The sequence below is a fragment of the Schistosoma haematobium genome, chromosome 1 (genome assembly GCF_000699445.3).
Source record: "Schistosoma haematobium chromosome 1, whole genome shotgun sequence".
Taxonomy (NCBI): domain Eukaryota; kingdom Metazoa; phylum Platyhelminthes; class Trematoda; order Strigeidida; family Schistosomatidae; genus Schistosoma; species Schistosoma haematobium.
In genome coordinates this window covers 66,653,194-66,674,554 of record NC_067196.1, presented here as the reverse complement: position 1 = coordinate 66,674,554, position 21,361 = coordinate 66,653,194, and the positions used below count along the sequence as shown (strand labels likewise).

General features: G+C 33.8%; 1 protein-coding gene across 2 annotated transcripts; it reads left to right on the top strand.

The window, feature by feature from the left end:
- Positions 1-873: 873 nt before the first annotated feature.
- Positions 874-20,578, top strand: DRAM1_1 (DNA-damage regulated autophagy modulator 1). 2 transcript variants are annotated; one of them, XM_051209414.1, is made up of 9 exons: positions 874-1,086; positions 1,141-1,458; positions 4,665-4,785; positions 8,070-8,123; positions 9,187-9,254; positions 11,678-11,826; positions 14,370-14,541; positions 18,710-18,783; positions 19,086-20,578. In XM_051209414.1, exons 3-9 carry the CDS (start codon positions 4,703-4,705, stop codon positions 19,248-19,250), a joined length of 765 nt encoding a protein of 254 aa, XP_051074872.1. In that variant the 5' UTR covers positions 874-1,086; positions 1,141-1,458; positions 4,665-4,702; the 3' UTR covers positions 19,251-20,578. The 2 variants fall into 2 exon arrangements, with proteins under 2 accessions (XP_051074872.1, XP_051074871.1); XM_051209413.1 differs by having other exon boundaries at positions 874-1,458; positions 14,344-14,541; positions 18,710-20,578.
- The last annotated feature ends 783 nt before the right edge of the window (positions 20,579-21,361 follow it).

The following is a 21,361-nucleotide window of genomic DNA, read 5'->3' as shown; positions in this document are numbered from 1 at the left end:
GACCCCATCCCGTAGAAAACTAACTCGCTAAAAAAACTCTCAAACACTTATTGTGCATTAGTCTGAGAACTGTTCGATTATGACTCAAGTTACTTATTGTAATCAAGTAGTAAGAAAAAACAAATAAAAATAGATGAAAAGAGGGTTTGAAATTACAAATGACAAGTCAATCTTCGAGGAATGCACACATGTTAATAAATACTGACCAACTGAACTTGGTAATACAAACCATAAAAAATGCAATCAATTACAAATATTTTCATACACATTTGACAAACTGACGAGTATTTGACCACAGTAGCTTAATGGACTACTTGTAGCCTTTTGAAGCGATAAACACTAGGTTTGAGCCTCACTATGAATATTAACGTGGATGCAATTCTTTAAAGTAATAAAGCTTACTAGATATCAAAGAGTAGTTGCTTCCCAATTTCTGTCTTGTTGAAAAATATGTATCGCTTCACGATTTTAATTAAACTGTGATTTTTTGGGGTGAACATTTTATTATCTAAAATATTGTGGCCGCGTAAATTCAGTAATATAAAATAACGTAATATTAATAGTTCAAAAAAGTATACCTGCCTCTTTTGTCCTGTATCAAATACGAAAGTGAAAAAAGGACTCACTCTCCTGATTAGTGTAGTGGCTTAGCTTCGTTAATCAATCACATTAATGACCGTTATTATATAATTCTCAACGGTGTTTGAAATCAGAAGTCAGTAGGAAGAGGCGATTACAGTTGATTAGCGGATATCACAAACAACAAAGGTTTAAGAACATAGAGTGAATTTGAAGCCGAAAGGCGAATGTGTGTGTGCGAGCAAATATGGAGGCAAATTTTTGGTCAAATCGAATAAGGCACAGCTAGGTAAGGCATAAGTTAATAATAGGATTTGAGTACATACATACATAGTGAAGAGAATGACACATCGATCGATATTTAAGCTATAAACATTTTAGCTGGAGGGAGATATGTGCATAGGCTGTCATATGATCAATCGTACACGTTTATACATATATTACAATAATCGTAATAGTACAAAGAAACAGAAGAATTGTTACTGTTGGAATAGCATTATCTGTTAAGTAAGTTTATAAAAAGGCTTAACAAAATTTAACCATGATAAAAATTGATTGTAGGAGAGTCGTTATATTAGAATGTGTCAAGATAGTTTATTTACTTCAAGTATATTCTACTTTATCAGCAGTAATTCATTCAATCATATCTCTTGCATCAACAAGTATCGATAGCTAGCTTACATGTATTTTAAACACAAATCAATATTCTAAATAACTTCTTGATTGATTGGTTAAAATCATGATTATGTTTTACTGAAGAAAAGCGTCATGTGGATTGAGTTATAAAATAGTTTGCACGCTTGCGGTTATACTGTGATATTCTCGATTTTAAATGAAGCAATTCACATTAACATTTGATTAAAGATTGATTGTATGAAAGTAAGTTTACTGCTACTAATTAAATTATTCCATTTGTTTACTCATTTTAAATGTTATAATTTCAGTTGATGAATAGACAGATAATTGATATTATAGAGTTTGGTGTATTAAATATTCATGGTAAAACTTAATTACAAGTATATGCATAGAGACAATGCCTACTAGTCGGATACTGCGATAATTCGCTTGGATTAGATGATTCAATTGATAAATGTACAAGTTAATGATAGTTTGAAATGTGAGTGATTAGAAGAGAGTAAGTAAGGGTGAAATGTTATATGCTGTATTAATTACGATGAATTATTAATATGAGAATCGAGATGATGTGGAGAAAAGACAGTTGCTTAATGATTACTGATGATATTTGTCTGATATTGCAGTCGTGTTATTTGGAATGGCTTGATGTAATGCTGGTTTTTATCTAAAATGATAGTTTATTTCAAACAAATGACTAAAATGTGTGTTTGAAGATGGTGGAAATTGTATCAGTACTGGGACCATGATATCCTCATCATAGACTATCCCTATTCTCGAAAATGGTAAGTTGTTGTTATCTGTGTAGTTTCCTACTCAGTGAAAATGACACATGATGAACATCAGGGTGAATATTTGTAAAGTGCTTGCAAACTTTACACACGTATGACTTTCAGCAATCAGTTTTTCCATAATCAATAATGATAAATAATCTTGAGTCAGTTGTACACGCTCATGTGACATACATTTGGAAGGGGCGATTTTGGTTATCTTGTTTTCTATGGGATGGTGTTGGTTATGACATGCCTATTCCTTCTCCTTTATTCGAGCTTGGAACCGGCAGTAACTGTCGAAGTACTACCGATTAGGTTTTGATCAGTATTAGTTGATATCAATCAAATTATATTGACTAATGATCCATAATTACATAGAATGAAATTGATGGTGGCCAAAGTTTACACTTTGATTTCACATTTAAAGAGTGCTTTCCAAAATCTTATCAATTCGGGTCGGATTTTTGAGAGTAAATAAACCTTTTCATTTTTAGTTGTTCAGGAGTGGGCTTCAGTACATCTGCTTAACATGTTGATCTGTTGAATCTACAATGAAATCAAGTGTTATGTCATACGGATATCAAGCGGTCCGTTCGCACAAGTTTTGGAAATATTTTCAGTAAAGAGACCTAAATGAATTGTTCATAAAAAAAATAATAAGCATTTGCTTTACAATCACTGGTATCCATAATCTCTGTTTATCGATAAAATGAGGGCAACTACACATTTTTACACTGGCATATGTATGAACAATTTAGTAGTCTATTTTTAGACTACTTAATTTAAATTAGTAACAGAATTCAATAGGGATATTTTACAAATAGTTAAATCTTTATCTGCGATCATGGGCTTTTGATATTGAATCAGTGGCAACATTATATTAATGTGCTTGTGAACTTTATTGAAAATATATGTTACTACTCGTAATATACAAACTGTATTCTGTGAAGAACCGTAAAGAGAAAGAAAACGTTGAGTGTAATTGTGTGTATTGGAGGCTGTGGATTGCAGATGCTATGACTACAGTTTCACGTTACAAATTGGCTGTAATTAAATAATCACTGAAACCAAGCAAACATAAAACATTCACTTAGTCCTATTATAATACTTATCATCAGTGAACATCCATGATTCAACCAAGAATCAAACTCTTGGCCCCCCAGGTCTCACAGAGATCCTCCAACGTTTAGACCAGTGATTTGGGATCTATTGTTATTTTATTTCTAACGATAGTCAATTCGAGAATGATCACCATTCATTGATGTTTTTGAAATTCACCTCACGCCTCTCATAGAACAACTTCAATGATTACAGCTTCTCCCTAACAGTTGTACTTAGCTGCGAGTTACATGTATCGATTTTTATGTAGGGGTTTGTGTAAGTTGTTGAATTTATGAGCTTTATTCACATATTATTTATACTTAGATAACCGTAGTAAATCAGGTTGAACAATGGAAATTTATTTTAAAGGTTTCATAATAATGAAATTATAAACATTAGTGATTACTATTATAGCTAAAGAAACATGTTTAAACTTGATTACACTCTAATTTGTATATTTTCAGAAAATAAAATGTACTTAGTAGCACCGTTGTCATGTTATTTAATATTTCAATAGCAAGGGTAGGAGATTAAAAGTTGAGTTTTCAAAAATATTTATGACAACAACATTTAATTGTTTTAGAATACAGTGACTAGATTTGTTTAAACTTTCACGAGTATCTCATTCATAACACAAGATCTAATAAAAATGGTGCTCAGTTATAAAAATTACTACATTCCATCTGATCTATACGTTTATATATATATATATATATATATATATATATTCTAGGATTGTAACTATTTTTATGCACGAATATTACACTTCACTTCGCTATTAGCATAGTAAATGTCCTCTTGTAGGATTCACATGCTTTACGATTGGTTGATTACTGAAAATTGACCGATATAGTGTTCTCGATGTCATGTCTTTGAGGTTAGTGTCCATAACGCAACCTGATCGATAGAATTCAACTATATATATATATATATATATATATATATATATATATATATATAATATTACTCATAACTCAGTGATCAATCAATTCTAGATATTTTAAGCGAAAAAAATGTTTTCAGGAAACCATAAATGCCCACCATATTGTTCTTTGTGGCAAAACAATAATGACATCATGACTATTTGGAGCGATTACTTTATACGACAGAAAGGTAACACAGTAATAATAGATGAGTAAGAAGCATAACCTAATCATAACGCGCTTATTTTTGAGACGAAAGATATGAAATGGTAGTTTGTCATGATGAAATATTATGTTTGGAACTGTAAGAAGCCCAGCATACAAAGTGTTAAGATATTTTGATAGTCAAGGATACACTTCACTGTGGTTATCTTCCTGATTGAATGAAGAGCATTTAAGTTTTTTATAAGAACTTATAGAGGTGAGTTAAGTTCCATTGATATCATTAATTCTAATTATTTCAGTTCAAATATTCAAAGATAAAAATGCTTTTGAATTAGTGATAACTTTTCTTATTTTAGTAATCGATCGATGTATGGTCATATAGACTCCAATCGTACTTGGAATACATTCGAAAGTTATGCATGCACTCGACAGTTGTGTTTGTAGCCTCGTAATATGCTCAGATATATGATTTGTATTTTCTTAATTTTAGATTTTAACTCAACTTGTGAAAAGTATAATTGAAGTTGAATGTTAATTTGTTGGAGAAAAGTTAAACCAGTTTGGTTTTCTAAAATTGCGTTAATTATTGCTATTTCGGGATTTCCTCCAGTGTAAGTCAATTATCTCAATTTTAATTTTGAATATCTATATTGAGATCAAGTTTAGAAATATGAGATGTTTTTCATAAAAAATTAATTGATGGGTAATAAATAAAAACGGGAATCCAAAATCAATCTTATCTGTTCCACTGTTAATAACATACTAAAAGAACAGTATTCGAACGAAGAATATTCTTTTCGATAAATTCTATTCAGGTTAGTCCGAAAATGGCCAGGTTAAGGGCAAAGTACATCGGTTAAAGCATGTGAATTTAGGATTGTTAAACAAAATACAATAAAATTGTTGATATGATATGAATGTTAATGATAGAATGTTAACTTGAACCTGCATATATGTTAAGTGAAATTTTAAGATCCATGATCAGAATAAATATGGGTCAGATAGGGTGAGAGAGAAATAATAGTGCAATTACAATTCGAACAACACGTATAAGTGAACAATTGTTTTCAATTAGATCGTCATCAGGCTTTACTCTAATGTATTATTATTATTATTATTATTATTATCAGCTTTATTCAATATTATATTTTTGGTACAATATAGAATTCTCAGCGTAAAGTATTTCAACAAGTTTCCGTTTCTTTCTTCTTGGTCGGTCCTGGCGATAAATATTGAGTGATCGCCAGTTAGATGTTAGCAGTTCAGTAAATGAACATCTGAATAGTGTGCATTCTTTTCGCTGTATATTGCCAGCAACCACATTGGCTCTTATTGAGTTTTTTGTAACTTTGACAACGAAAGGTTGTACACTTTTCAGAAACGCAGCAGAATACATCCTGCGATTAATAAACATATTGATATATTAAAACAAACAAAAATAGATAACTTGTTGAAATATATGGATGGCAGGAACAGGTAGCCCAGATGCTCAAGCAGGTCGCCCTTGTTGTGCAATATTTATACGAAAATGTTAAACCAATCAAGGCAATATGGGTCAATAATCACAATGAAATAGAATAGGTCACCACACATAATATGTAAAATTCATGTTGATAGTAGGAAGACAAGTGTACTGATAGTAGTAAGAATAATAAAATACAATAACAAAAATCTTAAAAATAGTTAAACGTTGGAAACAGACGGTCAAACGTGGGTAAATAGACTTGGAATAGTCATCACAAAACATTAAAATCATTACGTAATAAGAAGTGTGTAAATAATTAGATAGTGAAGAATACAAACGGCAAGAGGCGAAAAATTACAAACAAATACTAGATGTGAAAATAAGGTTAATGATAACAAAAATAGAATAAAATAAATAAATAATAATAATTTTTAAAAAATCGTTAGTTAAGTTATAACTGGCCATGGGAGGGATAGAGGGGTTACGAATTTCTTCTGTACACATAAATTAGGGTTATATGTACGAATTTCTATAGCTTCAGCTATATGTAGGAGGCGGGAACGAACTCCGTTGGGAAATGATGGAGGTATACAAGAGATCACTCGAAATGATTTTGATTTATCTACAGCATGACCGCTATCAATGAGATGTGCCAAGATAGAACTGCGAATTGTTTTTATCTGGCCCTTTATAAACCACGCTGGTAGATGTTCACTCATTCGTTGGTCAAGTTGCCTGGTAGTACGTCCGATATAACTACTTCCACAGGAGCAGCTGAATTTGTAAATGCATATTGAGGAGGCCAACTCAGGTAACTTATCCTTCGTTTGCGTAGATATCGCTGGTCAACAAGAGAAAGCCAACGCAAGATTGGCTGCGTAGAATGTGACGGTGATTACTTTCGTTAACCTATATTTCAGAGTATCACTGGCCACATCCCCGTTGAATTGTAGTTTCATATATAAAGGTTTCTTACGAACAGTCGAAATCTCCGACTTCTTTATTATGTCATACGTGTACTTCTTAATGAAAGCACTGGGGTAGCCGATCTCTGTCAGTGAGTTGTTGATGAATTCAAGCTCCTGACTTAGAGTGTCTATTGTGCAGATCTTTTTAGCTCTGCTAGCGAGACATCTAACCAAATTTCTGTTGTACCTGATGGGCGTGAAACCGTTTGAATTTCGCCTATTTTCGCCTTCGTGACCATATAATTAACTATAAATTTTCTAGGATAGCCGTTCCCCTTGAGAGTATTATGCAATGTGTTAGGCTCTTGTTCAACTATATCAGCAGAACATATAGTGCGTATACGGTTACTAAGGGTTTTGATCAAGTTTCGTTTGTACTATAGAGGTACAAACCTCAGGAAATTCGTATACTGCTCAGTCCATGTACTTTTTCTGTTTAAGTTCCTTTTTAACGATTCATCCGCATAAACAGGGATTTCTTCCTTACCAAAGTTACACAAACCGGGGATCCCATTAAGACCTATTCTAGATATGTATAACTCTCCTTACCATACTATAGCTAAGTGGTCGGTAACTGTATTGAAACCTCTACACGAAAAGCTTATAAAATATAGTGTTAAGTAAGTGTTCCAATTTGTTGATAAAATCAAAAATGCAAATACGTTGGGACTAAAGATGATGTCATTGGATGTAACATCGTTATTCACAAACGTCCCAGTCATAGAGACTGTAGAATATATAGGTGAAAAACTGATTGAAAATGAAATTGAAACTACTGTTCCTATTAATGTTGTGAAAGAGTTATTACTCAAATGCACCATGAATGTGAATTTCAAGTTCAACGGTGAAATATATATACAAACAGATGTTGTTGCAATGGGTTGACTACTAGGCTCTATACTAACTGATATTTTTCTAGCCAAACTAGAAAATGTTCCACTAAAAAAAGTTATTCAAAACTTTACATTTTACTGTACGTACATGGATAACACGTTCATCTTCTGTAAAGACAATACGTCGCCGCAAGAGGTTCTTAGGCGATTTAATGAAGGGCATCAAGCCATTCAGTTTACATCTGAAGAAGAGAGTGACGGACGAATAGCCTTTTTAGACGTTCTCTTGACTAAGAGAGCGGATGGATAGTTAAAAATGAACTTAAACAGAAAAAGTACATGGACTGGGCAGTATACGAATTTCCTGAGCTTTGTATATCTACAGTACAAACGAAACTTGATCAAAACCCTTAGTTACCGTATACTTGTTTACGTTAGCTGGATGTCTATTTTTGCTTACTAACCAATTACAGTTTACTTAACAGTGAGCAACCACAATTCGTATTTGTATACAGGTCTAGATAGAACACAAACTTATATTATATTAAATCTTTTTTTTCATATTTCATTTACTACATAAAAAGTACATACGTATTTTAAAGAAATCGTGTCTTTGTTTTCTTTTAAAGATATATAGCATCTGTATATTACGAGCATGTAAATGGTTTATTCCCATTAATTAGGTAAGCTTTTAGTCTAGTTACTTTTTGCAATTAGTAATAAAATCAATGGTGAAATCATTAAAACACTGATATAATTATTCCTGAAATAATGGATTTCTGGTGAGCTTGACGATTACGTTTAAGCGTCACATGTTTAAATCACATGAGATTACAAAATATGATAGAAATTCAAATTAGTAAGGAGATTGGAATTCTGAAATCAAATTGATTGACCACAAGGTAGTTGTTTTGATATTTGACAAGCTCAATAATTAGTCAGTAATCTGGATAAAGTAAAAGTTGATATCTGTATATAGCATTAAGGCATCATAATTAAAAAGGAAAAATAAACCATTCATTAACGAAGTTAATCTCATGTTGACTAGGTTGGACTGATAAATGATGAGAATGATTTTCTGAAAAACTATATGCAAAGATAGTTTACTTGAATTTAATACTTTTGATTTTGATGAGGAATAATGAAGAGGATCTGCAGTTTTACTGTCATCATAAGCCTATAGAATACCAAGAAATCTTCAGCATATTTATCAAATCAGAATGACCATTGGAAAAGAAAGACGAGGGAATGGTTTCTTCAGACTATCATGATTTAATAAACTATCAACAAAAACGTAAAATACTTTATGATATGTTGACAACTATTAATAAATAGGTGTGCAGCTCACCTAAGAAAGAAAAATAAATATTTGTTGTCTGTCATTAGTTGATCCAGGATCAAATGAGATCAAGTTTATAAAATTCGACTTAGTATAATTTGGGTACAGAAAGTATACTATTAACCGAAAATGCTAATTTCTTGTTCAGTTAACACGTTTATGATTCTCTATTCTTTGCCTTCAACTATATGAAACTTTAAGAAATAGAAAGAGCTGTATTATATTAATCCAAAACTATGTTTTAGAAACTCAGAAAGTGTTTTCTACGTTTGTTGATATCATTAAAAAAATCAGTCAGTGTAATTCATGATTCATCAAAAAATAGATGTAGATAAAATATCTTGCACAATAATAATCTAAATTCATTTAACGTAAACTAGTTAAATCTTTCTCTTTGAAATTCTTAGTGCATTTGGAGTTTTCCCACCAGAAAAACATTGGTTTCAAGTGCTGATGATTAGCTATGCTCTATTCAGTGAGTAATGTGATTTACAACACGTTTTAAAACTATGTAAATTCAATTAAAAATCTAAAAATATATGTAGTTACTTTCTCTAGAAAGATCGTTTTTCATCATGTTATAACTTGTTGTTTGAATGTTTATTGTCTTGGCTCTTTTAATGCTACTTTTTGTATCTGGTCTTCGTTGATTGTTATGTCGGGAACGCCTATCACTTATACTCGGAACGAGGGACCTCTGCAATTCCCACGACGCGAAAGTAAGGACACAAAGACTGGTATAAGTGATGATTTATCAACCCCAAAACACGACGACGATTCTAGTAAAAAATACACTCATTTATATATTGATTTTACACCCATTTTGAGTAATAATTAGGATGAAATCACATATATGAAAAATATCAGAATGGGTTTTGTGGAGAGTTTTAGAAATTTCACAGGTTGAAATCATGAAGTTGAAGTTAGACATTAACACCGTTGGCTGCCGGCTCAGTGGTCTAGTGGTTAAGTGCTCGCGCGCGAAGCCAGTAGGTCCTGGGTTCGAGCCCCGCGTGGAGCGGGATCGTCGATGCGCACTGCTGAGGAGTCCCATACCAGGGCGAAACGGCCGTCCAGTGCTTCCAGGTTTTCAATGGTGGTCTAGCTTCAACTGACTCATGATTTCAACCTGTGAAATATGAAAAATACTTAGAGTTATAACAAATCACAGACTGAGCATAGTTCATATCAATGGAATACAAGAATATCGTATATTATACAGAATAAAATATCATACGAGAAAAGAAAACAAATACTACATTGAGTAATCAAAACGGAAGTAATCTTGAACAAAACTCATAATGAGTAAATCAATCGAAAATTGACTTTTCTTTCCATCATATCACATCAAAAGAAATTAGGCATTTTCCAGTACCCGTTAAAAGTTATTACATATTAGTACACTGTTTCTGGATCAGCTTGACAAAATTCAATATTTAACACAATATACTTCGATCTCATAAATTCGACCTCATCACTGAATCATACTTGACTTAAGATCTATGAAAAATGGATATCTACCAAAGTTATTTCAGTGTATCAGCAAAGAGAGATTGGATTACTGTGGTGAATGGGAAAGGAGTCGTTATCACAATGGTATCAGATATAATTAATAAGACTAGAAATGGGCAGTGTCACATGGAAATCAGGAATTAAATTCATGAACAAAAGGTGTAATGCAATATTAAAACTCAAATGATGATGAGAGATACACATTTTCATAACGGCAACGGGATTTTAACCATGCTAATCAGTTCCCTTATAATTCATGAAGAAAATCTTTCCATAAATTTGAGACTAGAGGTCCACTCATGGAAATTTCAAACGATGATTAAGTGGTTAGATTAGTTTCATTGACGCAGTGAATGTATGTTTTCATTATTTGTTTGTTCTTTAAATATTATAGGTTTTCTGAGTGGATAGTAGTTATCTCATCATTTTTATAAAGAACAATTATGTACTCTAATTCTCAGTGATTTTCGATGAATGGTTGAAACGATTTTGAAGAAAACATTTGTCGGCTGATATACCAAGCCTACATAGCTTATTCTAGCTTCTGGACAAAACGATTTATTCATTCTTCTCAAGCTACATTTTGACCTTGTTAATTATATTCGCTTCACCTCGATTCGATACGGCTACAGATACTGAGTACCATTTAACTAAAATAAATTGGCTTACATAACTACTCCAGTTAATTTCGCTAGACTATATCCAGTTCGCGTCCTTCATTCTCTCTCTCTCTCTCTCCCTCTCCCTGATTGTCCGTTCTGATCCACAATTGTACAAAATAATAGGTATTCGAAATTCATTCTCGTATTCGACTTATTCAATTCCGTTAATCACTAACGCGAGTTAAGTCGATAATTCTATACGATGAATGGCAGAACGTTTATTTCAATAACAACAATAATAATACGATTTAAATGGAGTGAGATATCGGGCCACTAAAAGTGATGAGCCTGTCGATAACATCCTCGTCTGATCTAATTGACGTCAAAATGAAGGGGCACACTAAACAAGCATTTTCATCGGTACACAGTTGTTGTGTGTAGCTGTATTTCTCTATTGTGGTAATGCTTGTATACATGTGATAGATCAAATGATTTCGAATTATGACATTTAGAAGCTAATTGCAAATAATAACGACTAAACAGCATGAACAGTATGCAAATGAGTTCATCAGCATCATTTGTCTAGCTGATTTGTGACCAGTTTCATTAGTGAATGTAATGATCGTCGATCGTCAATACAGAATCATTTTAATGTGAAAATTTTCTATTTAAGTAATGATCTTCATTTCTATTAAAAGCAGTGTGGTTGGGACATATTGTTCAACTTATATTTATATATATGTGACACATTACATAGTGTTTTACTTCGTTCACTCGTTTTTAGATATGGCAGGAAACTGTTTTTGGTTCGTGATAGCTAGACGTAAAATTGTAATTATGACCAAATCTCTTATTCCTCATTTAATCAACTCATTTATCAGACTATTAATGATCATTTCTGGATTGTGTTTAATCGGTCTATCGATTTTCGATGTGAGTTTATTATGTTTTTACTCGTGAGTAATTTATAATATTGCTAACATAATAGATTGTCAACTATAATCATGGTTTTAATGAAATGTTGTGCCAAAGTAAAAGTGATTTTTACACTGTATATTTGTAATTGTTTGTTCTGTTTGCTCATAATGAGGAAATAATTTTCGATTTTACCATTGTTCATTCCTAATAAACGATTTAAATATTTGCTATATTATTGAGATTTTACTGTTACTTACAATACATATGCTACACTCACAGTAATTAATTTACTCAGTTCTTGTCTTCTTTTGTTCACTTTTTCAAATGATTTGAATATGTAAATATAGAATTCATTTAATTTCCACAATCAATCCATTTGTATAGGTTGCTTGAATTTTCCCATTGATGTTTAAGACTGCAGTTGATCAGTCTTTTTTTGGCATGCGTGCATCCTATGCGGAGTACCTTGAGTCACAAGGATTATAAGCACAGATGAATGGTGGCTAGCAATGGACTCCAGGACGTTTATTTCGTCTATTTCAGACTCGTCAACTGGATGTACTTGCATCTCAGATTTAGTGTTCACCCCGGGACACGAACCCAGTACCATTCCTTTCAAACACAATCGAGTTGTCCACTAAGCTACTAAGTTCAGGAAGACAAACATTTCAGGTGTCTATATTTATACTGTACAATACCAAACTCGTTTGTTGGACGAAGATCATGTTGAAATGATGGCGATTATAATCACATCACTTTATCAACAGATGAATATAAATTTCAATTCAATAATTGGGACAGTTACAAATATGTAGACACTAGATAGTAAAAAAATTCTGATATTTTTTGACGTATATACGATTTCGATAATGTAATAAGAAGATGAAGATTATCAGAACTATGTGATATATTAGCGCAATACATTTCGAACAATCTGACCACACATATACACGTTAAGATCATTTATATATAAAAAATAAAAGGTCAACTTAACGGAACCTGTACCAAAATGGTTGTAGAAACAATTAGAATCAAGTGACCCAATAAGAGTAGAGGATAAACATCCATCATCTTCTAATTCTAAATATATGATTGGAACAGGCCATAAGATTGATCATAACTCGGCTTTTGTAGTTTTGTATAAAAGTGTAAATGAGTGTATACTAAGGTTTATTGAAGCCTTAGCCATACGAAAATTCAACCCCCCTTTGTGTATTCGAAAACAGTTTGTTCTCACCTTCAATCTACCCTGGTAATATTGACTTATTATCCAGTGATTAGGTTTTCAAATTGTGTTCACATTATAATTATTACTTTTATTATTATAAAATAACACATAATATCAAGGAGATTGTTTTGATAAGTGACAGATTATGATAGAAACAAAATTTCTAATACCTTATTAAATTAATTATCATCTGTAGGTTATATTCCAAGTAGCCTTTGTGCCTTGATGAAGCCAGCAGATGCGTGGCAACACTGCTATTTTAACTGACTGGTGTAGCGGATTAGATCTGTGGCAATGATTGCTGTCAGTTCATTTCCATTAATAGAATAGTTACCAATGGTAAATTAGAAAGATATCCTTGATAATTTATTTACGAAAACTATAAGTAGTCACAAACTGACATTTTTATTCAGTAGAAAGCCATTTATATTAACCTGTCCAAATGTTCATCAGTTTTATTGTGTGTATCAATTTTTCAAATAACGTATTGTAATTATCATTTTACAATCGGTTACAAAATACATGAGCCATCCTAGATTAAATATCATTAATTACATACAAAATGATGATATCTCCACCATCTCAATATCTGGAAACAAATGATCTACAGTTGATGATTAACCACTCATTTTAAATTTACATGAGAAACATTTATAAATTATTTAATTGTTATATCTTGTGACTGCCAATTAGAGGGCGGTGAATTATCGGTCGGACCAAGGACGCGTAAAACAAGTGCGAGCAGCCTAGAGTTCTGACTGGTCCTGCTTTCTGCCTAGCCCAGCCAGTTAAGTACAGAACGCCAACCCGAGCCTATGCGATATGAATCATGTATTTCAAACATACTGAGTTTATATACCAATCAAGCAGACCACATCGTACCATAAAATAGAAAATAACATTTGTACAAGATTTGGCCAAATGTGGCTGTGAATGTGTGGGGTAGTGATTAATAGACAGGGAATAATTCAAGAATGGAAAATCCTATAATAACGGTTCATAGGTTAAAATAAAGCTTATGATAAGAGAGACATGAATATGAATAGTTTAGTTAATTTACAATTATACGGTAAAAATATACGCACAGTATTGGTTCATAAATAGATCCCAAAAAATTACCATTCATTATTCTTATCGGGATATAGCATTAATGCAAAGCAATTTATGTACATTTTTGTATTTGATTTGTCACCAACTCACCATGCAAAAAGTTAAATCGAAATCTCAATCAAAATATATCATAACTTTGAAATTAAAATCGAGGCCTACGATTCTGTATTCAAGAATGTCATTTACATTTCCAGAAATCCATATTTTTAACAACCTACAGATGGAAAACTATGGAGGAATACATTTTCTGATGACAGTTGGGAACTTTATATGTCATGGTATGTCAATTTTGTTGGGATGTTACCTAATGGCTAAATATTTTGAGAAACCATTCTGGTTTTGCTATTTTCGACTTACACTTATTGTGAAAATGCTGATCAGTACAATATCATGTAAGTTATTGTATATACACGAATAAATATATACTTAAGATAGATAATTTTCATCGAAGAAGAATAACTTGAGATAAAATTTATTGTAACAATTTCTGTCAGAAGTATTCATGACCACATTAGTAGCAAGATTCTGTTTAATGTAAAAGTTGATGATGTCCATTGTAGTAGTACAAATGTTACCTCTCGGTTCTTCACGTTTATACAAAAAACAATGTTGAACAAAGTGTGCGTATATTCCTTTCTACTTGTCAACAATCGATTTTCACTCTTTGATGTCTGCTTCCAATTACTGAAGCAGTGTGTTATTTGGTATTTCACTTTCCTGTATCCCTTCATGATTCCGAGTTAGCTCTTGTCTCGAGATGCAGTTGGATGATTTCCGTAATGTATATCTTATCCACGTCCAGCATCCTTTTCTAATTTCCTCTTCAAATGGAAGTTGGTTTGCCCTCTTCCATAGTACACTGTTGTTGATGGTATCCGACAAACAGACATTGAGTATCTCGAGTAGACGATTGTTTATAAATACTTGCAAATGTTTGGTGATGCTTGTGGTAGTTCTTGAAGTTTCAGCTCTGTACAGTAGAACTGTCTTGACGTTCGTAGTGGAGATTGTGACTTTGATATTGGCTTGCACGCAATTGTTTTTAATTCAATATATTGTTCAATTGTAGAAATGCTCCCTTGTGGCGTCGACGACCGGAAGAGAGAGAAAGGGATCGAGTAAGCAAAACTGTCTGATATCGGCCTTCACTTGAGATGTATCTGTTCAGCTACCTTCCATGCTCGACTTGGCAGTTTATCCTAACGTAGAAGTTCTATGTGATTGTGACAATCATCTCATCTATATCATAATGTCGGAGAAGACCCCATAACGTTCTACTACCTACGCTGTCAAACGATTTCCCATAGTCAGGAAATTTGATGTACAGTGACAGGTTCCATTCACTTGGCTGTCCGTAGTGTCACGATTCGGTCACTAAACGATCGGCGCTTACGGAATCCAGTCTTCTGGTTCAAAGTTGGGCATATACTGAATCTCTCATCTGGTTCAACGACACTGTTGGAAGGTTTTCTTAGCATTGATAGTAGCATGATATCTCTGCGGTTATCAGAACTGCTCAAATCTTTTTTTGTGTCTTGATGAAGTATCCTTCTTTCCTTTCTGTCGGCACTTGTTCTTCCTGTCAAATCTTCTGGATATGGTGCCTTAATTCCAACTTTTAGATAATTTGTTTTTGTTAAATTGTCACTTCAATTTACATAGACGAAGTAGATGAATTACTTAATTGGATGGGATTTGCAAGTCATTACCAAACAATCAAGTTTTTATCTAGTCTTCGCCTTATAACTAAACTTAAATGGTTTCAATGAAACCTGATAAATATTATGGATAAATAATTAATGGATTGAGGTTTTTTAGACATGGGGAATTTACTACCAACAAGCACCTACCTCAAAGTGCGTTAAATTTCTAGGAATCTAGAATTGACTGAACAACGAATGTTTACCAGTTCATAAAATAACTGACTGTGAGCGTGAGCCATGCTGGTCGATAGAGACCATCTAGTTGAGGTCCAAGCAATTACCACGCTCAGTGGCTTTAAACATTGCGTAATATTGCCCAGTATCTCTCACAATAAATAAGTTACATTCACTCTCTCTCTCTCTCTCTATATATATATATATATATATATATATATTACTTACTTACGCCTGTTACTCCTCGTGAAGGAACATAGGCCGCTCACTAGCATTCGCCATCCAACCCTGCCCTGGGCAATCCTTTCCAGCTCTTCCAAGTCGTTATTCATCCTTTTCATATCTGCTTCCAGTTCCCGACATAATGTGTTCTTTGGCCTTCCTCTTTTCCGTTTCCTTTCAGAATTCCAAGTTGGGACTTGTCTCGTGATGCAGTTTGGTGATTTCCTCAATGTATGTCCTATCCATTTCCATCGTCTTTTCCTAATTTCCTCTTCAGCTGGAGGCTGGTTTGTTCTCTCCCACAAAAGACTGTTGCTGATGGTATCCGGCTAATGGATGTTAAGAATCTTGCGTAGACAGCTATTTATAAATACTTGTACTTTCTTGATTGTGGTTGTTGTAGTTCTCCAAGTTTCAGCTCCATACAGTAGAACTGCCTTGACGTTCGTATTGAAGATTCTCACTTTGATATTGGTTGAAAGTTGTTTCGAGTTCCATATGTTCTTCAATTGTAGGAATGCTGTCCTTGCCTTGCCAATCCTCGCATTTACGTCTGCATCTTAACCTCCTTGTTCATCGATGATGCTTCACAGGTACGTGGAGGATTCTACATCTCCCAGAGTTTCGCCATCAAGAGTGATTGGATTGCTGTTCTCCGCTTTGAATTTGAGGACCTTGGTTTTCCCCTTGTGTATGTTGAGGCCTACTGATGCAGAGACTGCTGCTACACTGGCTGTCTTCATCTGCATCTGTTCGTGTGTATGTGATAGGAGGGTCAGGTCATCTGAGAAGTCCAAATCGTCTAATTGATTCTGAGCTGTGCATTTCATTCCGCGTTTTCCCTCAGATGTCGAGGTCTTCATAATCCAGTCGACCACCAGAATAAAGAGAAAGGGAGAGAGTAAACAGCCTTGTCTGACTCCGGTCCTTACTTGGAATGCATTTGTCAGCTGTCCTCCATGCGCGACTTTGCATTGTAGTCCGTCGTATGAGTTCCGGAAAATGTTGACAATCTTCTCAGGAACTCCGTAGTGTCGAAGAAGTTTCCATAACGTAATCCCATCTACACTGTCAAATGCCTTTTCATAATCAATGAAGTTGATGTATAGTGACGAGTTCCACTCAATTGTTTGTTCGACGATGATCCGTAGTGTCACAATTTGGTCCGTGTACGACCGGTCCTTACGAAATCCAGCTTGTTGATCTCGAAGTTGGCCGTCTAATGCGTCTTTCATCCGGTTCAGCAACACTCTGTTAAAGACTTTCCCTGTTATTGACAGTAGTGTAATGCCTCTGTATTTTTCACATTTGCTCAGATCTCCTTTCTTTGGAATCTTGACGAGGTGTCCTTCTTTCCAGTCCATCGGCACTTGTTCCTCCTCCAAAATCTTTTTGAATAGAAGGTGAAGCATGTTTGTAGTTACTTCGATGTCTGACTTCAGTGCTTCAACTGGTATATTGTCGGGTCCTGCTGCTTTCCCGTTCTCGATTTGTCTGATGGCCATTCTGATTTCTTCCGTCGTTGGTGGGTTGACATCTATAGGAAGATCTGTGTGTGTTGCTTCGATGTCCGGTGGATTCATTGGAGCCGGCCTATTCAGGAGTCCCTCGAAGTATTCTACCCATCTGTTCCGCTGTTGTTGAATTTCAGTGATTGGCCTGCCTTCTTTGTCTTTGACCGGCCTCTCTGGTTTACTGTATTTCCCTGATAGTTTCTTCGTTGTATCGTAAAGTTGTTTCATATTTCCTTCCCTTGCAGCTTTTTCCGCCGTCGTTGCTAGTTCTTCCACGTATTTCTTCTTGTCGGCTCTAATGCTTTTCTTCACTTGCTTGTTTGCTTCTATGTATTCAGCTTGTACTTGGACTTCCTCTGTTCGTATTCGGCTGTTGTCAATTGCTGTCTTCTTGTCCTTCGTTTCTTTGATTTTGTCCAGTGTTTCTATAGAGATCCATTCCTTATGATGGTGCTTCTTTAGACCCAGAACCTCTTGACACGTTGAAGTTAATGCTTCTTTGATACTTTTACAGTTGTCCTCCATAGTAGTTTCTTCTTCCTTCAGTAGATCCTCGAGGGCTTGGAACCTGTTGTTGAGAGATATCTTGAATTCGTTGATTTTGTTAGTATCTCGAAGGAAGGCTGTATTGAACCTTTGTATTGCTGTTTGTCCACTTGTCCAGTTCTTTTTTAGCTTCAGTTTTAAATTGGCTACAACTAGGTGGTGATCTGAAGCTACGTCAGCACCTCTCCTGGTTCTCACATCTTCCATTGTCCTTCGGAATTTTTTGTTGATGCAAATATGATCTATTTGGTTCTCTGTAGTGTGGTCCGGTGAGATCCATGTAGCTTTGTGTATGCGTTTGTGTGGAAATATTGTGCCTCCCATGACCAATTTGTTGAATGCACACATTTCAACAGTCAATCAAGTTTAATCGTCACCAATATTTGTTTGTATATTTTTAGATGTTTATTTCAATGTAATTGGGCTTCCCTTATTGAGTACATTGAATGTTTATCGAATGAAACCAACTGACGGTGTAAGTTTCCACTTTGTAAATATTATGGATGAACATGTTTTGAATTTTGAGTGAATTCACACTATCGGTTAGTGTGGATTGGTTGTGCCTAGAAAGATAATTTCTGCAGTCGTACAAACTCAACCGAGCTTGATTAAATGAAAATAAGCTGTGTTAAGAAAGATAGAGAGTGGTATCCTTTATTGATAGATATGGAAGCACTATACGGATTTAATAACTTTTACAAGAAGAATGTTGGAACGTATGTGAGAAAGTATTTTGTGCTTTAACTAATATTTTATTCATTTTGTCAACGTGTTTAGGGTTATTGGGAATTCCTTTATTGTGCGATTGCTGAGTGGGTACTGGTTCTTGCGTGTCTTCTATTCACTCTAGTCATTGCTCTGGAAACACAAACATATGAAGACGTTTTAGCACCGAATAAAACCAGAAATATTACCACAATACAACTTATGAAACAAGTTTAAAATATGTCAATTGTTTCGAGCGACATCTTGTACTCACTAATCTTTAAATCAAATTGATGAATATATTGATGAATAACGAGTCGATCATTTCTTTATGAACTAACTGGTGAGAAAATCGAAAACTTGGTTCTTAATTTGTTTTGAAAGTCAGTTGGGGAAACATTTAAATCGGATGTAATTTGATTTTCGCTTACATCAGTTGAAATTTTGATTCTCATTTGGAAATACCATGGTTGCATGCGTTTCCAGATTTAGGAAACAATCTTCGAGGAATTCGAAGTTACTCTGAATCATCCAATGTTCTCTGTTTTATCAGAAATCTGAGTTGGAAAATCAAAACCTGTGGTATATGTTTGTTCTATGGAACAACGGATAACTTTCAAGTGGGTTTTTGGAAGAGTATCGATACATTGTGATATATCCACAATGATTTAACTGAATAAATTGAAAGCAGTGATAAGTGACCGAATGGTTTGTCAAATGCCAGATTTAACTGTGAAACAGATTACATAAATGATAACAGTAATTTACAATTACAAACATTTTATTAGTTGACTAGTGCAGTAGTGGCAATAGTATAAATAATAAATAGCTTGATAACATGAGCAAATATTCCTACGTAGGATGTAAGTAAAAGTCGAAAAACAAACTTTTTAGAATGATAATCAGTAAATTTAAAGCATTAAGAAGTGTGTGAATAATCATTTCGAATATCTTGAAAAGAAAGAAGTTATGTAAAAAGGATCAAGGGAAAAGAAATTGATTTGGAAAATATGGTGAGATCATCTTGTACACTTCCTCTGACTGAAAAACGGCAACAGGTATCGATAACTTCTTAGGTAAAGAAAGACTATAGTTGTTTGTTAAAATTTCTGGTGTATGTGCAAGATGAAGTGAAACCACATTTAGGAAATTGAAATGCGTTATTTGAATCATTCAAAGTTGTTAATTCTATTTACAACATACCTACTATCAACCTAGTGTTATAGAGCAGAGAGGTGTATTGATTATGTCTAACACTTGCCAAACCTTAAATACGAGTCAGTTATTCAAAATAAGTCGGTCGAAAATACCAGATCAAAATGAAATTGAATATTAACTAAAGACACATTGTCTAAATCTAACTAGTTTTAGATGCCAAAATATTTATTCAGCAGGTCAACTTGATTCTCAGCTTCGCTATGTGAAATAGATGAGTGAGAGAGCGTGACTGGGGTAATAAAAATGACGAATTATGACTCGATTAAAAAAATTACAGTATTTGTTGAAAGTGGGCTTTTCACTGAACTTTTATAGTGCTGAGTATTTCATTGGTCGTGGAGGAAAACGGACAGAGGTTGCACAGTCTATACTCTAAGCACTTGGACGTTTTTTTCTCTTTTTTGATTCTCATCTTTATTAATGTGCAACTTTTTAATTGTCACCCTTATTTTTGCAAGCCCTTAGTAATCTGTATTTTTTTCAATCTTATCCTCTTTCGATTGCGTTTTCGGTGGTCACGCTTTTGCTCATGCCTTTATTAGTGTAAACGATTACCAGAGCTCCATAGGTATTTAATAATTGATATTCTATTCAATATACAAACGTTTTACATTTCGGACAATAATGAAAAGAAATTGTAAATAAATTTAATGGGAACAACATAATAAACTAACAAAGTAGTAATTATAACCTCAAATTCTCACAACTTCATTAATGAAAGTCTTCTGACGCAAACACATGACGAATATCTACATGTGAGTTAGTTCATTTACACACATGAAAACACAAATCCTCGTAAAATAATATACAGATAAGTACAATTTGGTTTGAGAAATATTTAAAATGGGGAAAAGTTATTCCCCGTATATTCACACGGTTTTATTGATTTCTTCATACTGGTTTTCATAAGTTCTTAATTCTAAGCCAGTTATCAAAGTGACTTCTATTAATCCCAATATCACGAACCATTCGCTGATTGCACATTGATTGAATTCCTTGTAACCCTGAAATAAAACAAATCAGTGATGTGCATTATAAGTCTACAAATACCTAAATACTAATCACTTGGAGATAATCTCAGTTAAGTTCACATGGGTGTTATTTTAAATAAAAGGAGTCTTATGGTAAAA